Source organism: Urocitellus parryii, chromosome X (assembly GCF_045843805.1).
Source record: "Urocitellus parryii isolate mUroPar1 chromosome X, mUroPar1.hap1, whole genome shotgun sequence".
NCBI classification, from domain to species: Eukaryota; Metazoa; Chordata; class Mammalia; order Rodentia; family Sciuridae; genus Urocitellus; species Urocitellus parryii.
In genome coordinates this window covers 90,586,994-90,591,896 of record NC_135547.1, presented here as the reverse complement: position 1 = coordinate 90,591,896, position 4,903 = coordinate 90,586,994, and the positions used below count along the sequence as shown (strand labels likewise).

The following is a 4,903-nucleotide window of genomic DNA, read 5'->3' as shown; positions in this document are numbered from 1 at the left end:
CCAGAACCAGAAGCGTGGGTTTGAGGGGGTCTGGGAAGGCTGGACTGCAGATGCCTGGAGGGGAGCGCGGGCCAGTCAACTACGTGGTGGGAGGGAAGACCAGATAAGTAGGAGCTCTCAGCCCGACGCTAGTGCATTGCGGTCGGGGCCCATCGGATCCAGACTGGACCCTACCAAGTGAGCACCGAGCCCTATGTCGTCTGCTCAGTGCCTTCTCGTTCCAGCTGCTGTCTCCTGAGCGAGCTGCGCAGCCCTTGGGAGACCTAGGGCCCGCGAGAGCCGCTCCTCACTCGGCACCAGCCAGGGTCCTGGGGAACCAGGGATACGGTCATCAGGGTCCTCCATGTGGCGCTCTGCTGGAGGAACTGCGGGAGCGTCCACCGCTGCCTCTGGACTAGGCTCAGGGCTGCCCAGCGTCTTTGGCGTCCTATTGAACTGAGGGTGGTGAACTGGGGAAAGGCTGGCACTGTGAGACTTCATCATCGCCGGACCTACAAGATCTGGACGGCAGTCTGGGAATGACAGGGCTACAATTTAGATTGATGGAGTAGAAAACGGAAATTGGGGGCCAGGGTTTAGGATGGCCCAGAAGGCCCAAGGGTGGCAGGAAACAGAGACACCCCCCCTCCCTTAGAGAAATCTTCCTCCACCTTCCTGGAGGTGTCCAGTGACTAGTACCCCCACACACAAGCCCCAACACCTCCTTTCTCTAGAAAGGACACGCACACAGAAATCATTTCCCATAATCCCTAAAGGAAATCAAACCATGACCTTGGCCTTGGCACTAATAATCTCTCCAGTCTAAGACCTTTGACTATTCCCTCTCTCATCTCACCTTGACTCCCAACTTTTCCCTTATCAACCCTTTGTCTCTCAGAACTAAACCTTCTACTCTCTAGATCTCCATCCCATATCCTCCCAGCTGAGACTCCATTCTGCCTATCCCTCCAAGGACTAAGACCCTGCTGAACACTGGCTTTTATTATTGTTAGGAGTAGTAGGAGTGGTAGAACCAGCAACTGAACCCAGGAGCGATTAACCACTGAGCCACATCCCCACTAAGTTGCTGAGACTGGCCTCAAATTTTCATCCTCCTAACTCAGCCTCCCAAGATGCTGGGATTGTAGGTATATGCCACCACACCCAGCTGAAGATCTGCTTTTACCCCAGATCTCTTCCCTCCTCTCCTTTCCCCTATAGAAAGTTTCCCCTCTGAAATTCCTTTCCTGGGAAGGGCTCCCCTCCCACCCCCACTTTCAAAAATATACTAACCCCACTTAGACACCAAATCCTGATCCTCCCCACTGAGACCACTAAACCCCTTCTAACCTCTCCTTCCCCTCACAGACTTCTAATTTCCTTCCCTAGAAAACCCACTCCTTCCCTTTTGGGACCCACCCATCCCCTTGTGCTTGCCAGTTTGAGTCTCATTAGGCCTCTGCAACACAAGCCGAAGCCGGGAACCTCCAGTGCGGATCCGATCCACCGCTTGGGCATGGGTAAATCCCTGCGTTGACTCTCCGTTGATATGGAGAATGAGATCACCAGCCTGCAAGAATGCAAGGCAGTGGTGGTATAGGAAGGAAATATAGAGAGCTTCTGGACAAAGGTGGGGATCACACCTATGAAAGGAGGGTGCTTAGGGCTAACCTGCAAATGACCACAACGCTGTGCTGGCCCATCCTTCAGCAACCCACGCACAGCCAGTGGAGCATCACCTACTACATCTCGGCCCCCACTTAAAGTGAGGCCAAAGCCTGTGCGATTGCGGACTAGCTCCACAGAGAACCGACCAGAGTGGAGTGGCTTTGAAGCACATTTTGCCTTATCCTGGGTCACTCGAGTTGGCGCAGTAGGAATACCCAGAGTCTCTGACCTAAAATGCTGGAGTAAGGACACAAATGTACATTGATTACCTGCCCTAAAGCAGATGGCTTTGAATACATGGGTGAGGTGGTACCTGAGGTTGGTGTTCCACAACAGTGGTATGAGGTAGGCGACTGTCTGTGACTTCTATGTCCGCAGAGTCCAGCATGTTAATGGCTGAAGGATGAAAGAGGTGGAATGCTATCAGGGTACATACCTAGGACCAGCCCCCTGAATTAATATTCTGACCTCACCTTGTTGCCTACCTCTAAACTCTCACAGACTCTCACCATTTAACTACTTAGGAACCAGTCCCCACCACACAGTAATCTTAAAAACTCAGCTCTTAAGAATAAATGTCCCCCCAGCGGCACCCACCAGTGATCCCAGTGGCTCAGGAGGCTGAGGCAGGAGGATCATGAATTCAAAGCCAGCCTCAGCAACTTAGCAAGGGCCTAAGCAACTCAGTGAGACGCTGTCTCTGAATAAAATACAAAATAGGACTGGGGATATGGCTCAGTAGCCAAGTGCCCCTGAGAAAAAAACAATAAACGTCCTGGGGCTGGGGCTGTAGTTCAGTGGTAGAGCACTTGCTTAGCACGTGTAAGGCCCTAGGATCCATCCTCAGAACCATATAAAAATAAATAGAGGGCTGGGGATGTGGCTCAAGCGGTAGCGCGCTCGCCTGGCATGCGTGCGGCCCGGGTTCGATCCTCAGCACCACATACCAACAAAGATGTTGTGTCCACCGAGAACTAAAAAAATAAATATTAAAAAAAAAATCTCTCTCTCTCTCTCTCCTATCTCTCTCCTCTCTCACTCTCTCTTTAAAATAAATAAATAAATAAATAGAATAAAGGTATTGTGAGAAAAATAAAAATTAAAAAAAAAAAGAATAAACGTCCTGACTCAGCCTTCTTAACAAATAGTACTAGGCTGACTATTTGAGTAATCCTCCAGACCTCACTATCTGATGATAATAACATGCAGCCCTAACACCCGGAACACCCCCTGGAAGCTGCTACTCTACCACTGGGCTCTTGAGCATCCCAGGCCACGCCCTCTAATTAGCCTCCAAACTCCCGTCCCATTCCTCACACTTCAGGCAGCACCTCCAAGCACTCAGAGCCTCCACCCCGGGACTAGCATTCCAGTCCAGCCCTCCAACGAGTTACCCGCCCCCAGCATCCTTCAGGATCCACTCCCCAGAAATAACCTTCCATGATCCGCTGACCAGAATGACCACTCACACCAGCACCCTCAAAGAATCGTCTAGCGATCCCCTATCTCAATTACCCTAAAGGAATATGCTACAATAACCCCAGGGCCCTGCTCCCTCCAAGGGCTCCCCGAGCCCCGCCAGATCCAATCACACCCCTTGGTCCCACCCAGGCCCATAACTAACAATTCCTTGGCCTGTCACCTCGGAACACAGCCCATCCCAATCCAGGCCCCGTTCCCAGAGGCCCCGCCCCTCCCCGCCCTTCCCCGACCCTCCCCGCCCCTCCCCGACCCTCCCCGCCCCTCATCACGCACCCTCCTTGGGGCGCAGGCGCAAAGTGTCTCCCGCCCTGCGTACCAGCGCCCACACGTCTGCAGCAGCTCTGGCCGCCAGGGGGCGCGCGTCCAGCCGCGCCAGCAGCCGCCGGGCGCCAGGGCCCGCCTGCAGAGGAAGGCCACGGCCTGCGCAGAAGAGAGACAGGTCAGCGCACCCACACCCCGAGACTCCGAGAATACCCATGATTCCAGACATCCGGAGACCTAAAAATGCTCGGCAACCTACCCGGAGACTCCTGGCCACTCCCTGCATTGTTCCGAAAGTCGTCGACTGTCCCCCTCCTCTTTCGCGACCCCCGACCATCTGGGCATGCCACTGGATCCCCGCCTTGCCCCGACCATGTCCCTGCAGGCAGTGGTCCTGGACCCCTCGGAACACCACATTAATTTCTCAGGAGCTCCTTGACTCTCCCCTAAATAATCTAGATGCCAAATTTCTCCCACCAAGTCTCTAGGGATCCTGCTTCTCTCAGGGATCCCAAAAGAAAACACCCCCACACAGCCCTGGGACACCCGATTTCCCCTCCACATCTCCTAAGCAGACCCTGCTACTCCCCGGAGATCCCTCGGAGGCCCATTTACCCCACATGACCCACGTGCCTCTAGGTGACCCCTCCTCATGGACCCCCAGTTCTGGTCACCAATTCACTACAGACACTGCGTGCCCAGGCGTCCCCAGCAACCACGGGCAGACCTCTCCAGGCGAGCCTCCAGAGACTCCTGTCAGCTTCCTTCCTACCAGCTCGGTCTTGTGCACCGCCTCTCTGCTCAGGTGTGTGTGGAGGGTGTGTGTGAATGTGAGTATAGGGCCTGGAGCTATGGATCCTGAGTGCCCAGATGTCCCCAGATCTCTCAGTGCACCTTCCTGGGAAGCCACCCCTCCCGCGCCTGGTGTGCCGCCCCTCTGCTGCGTTGTGAAGAGTGCTGACTTGGAGCACAGCCCTTGACCATCAGAGACCCTGCCCGCTACCAATACCGCTTGGCCTCCAAGGCTGCTGTTTACCACCTGTAGAATGGAAAAGGTGAGGAACAGACAGGCCGGGCGAGGGTGACATGGGACACTCTCCCTCCCTTTCCCACCCTACTCCACCTCTCCCATACCTCCTCTTCTCCCCCTACGGTCCGCAGTGCCCCCTGAGCGCGACTCCATAGCCAGTAGTCTGCTGGGTGGACTCTCGGCCGCCCAGCAACTAGTTTTGAGCACAGGGGCACACTCACCTGGCGGCCTGCCCGAGCCTGGACGCGGCTGAGGCCGGCCAGTTCTGTGCCCCGACCAGTGCCATGACCTACCTGGCTGCTGGCACCAAGGCCTGGTTGTAGGAGCCAGTCGGAACACTTGGCCTCGGTTTTACTCAGGCGCCACTGCTTCTATTATCTGAGAACCCTGGTTAAAATTAAAAAGCCTGAACATACCAACAGTTGCAAAAGATATAGAAGAAATGGAACTCAAATATACTGCTGATAGATATGTAAATGGCTT

General features: G+C 54.6%; 1 protein-coding gene across 4 annotated transcripts; it reads right to left on the bottom strand.

Annotated features, from left to right (window-relative positions):
• Nucleotides 1–4,621, bottom strand: Magix (MAGI family member, X-linked). 4 transcript variants are annotated; one of them, XM_077793722.1, is made up of 6 exons: nucleotides 4,525–4,621; nucleotides 3,403–3,549; nucleotides 1,961–2,043; nucleotides 1,651–1,884; nucleotides 1,399–1,549; nucleotides 1–512 (listed from the first exon to the last, which is right to left on the bottom strand). In XM_077793722.1, exons 1-6 carry the CDS (start codon nucleotides 4,571–4,573, stop codon nucleotides 205–207), a joined length of 972 nt encoding a protein of 323 aa, XP_077649848.1. In that variant the 5' UTR covers nucleotides 4,574–4,621; the 3' UTR covers nucleotides 1–204. The 4 variants fall into 4 exon arrangements, with proteins under 4 accessions (XP_077649848.1, XP_077649849.1, XP_077649851.1 ...); XM_077793723.1 differs by having other exon boundaries at nucleotides 1,417–1,549; XM_077793725.1 differs by lacking the exon at nucleotides 1,651–1,884.
• Between the last annotated feature and the right edge of the window lie 282 nt (nucleotides 4,622–4,903).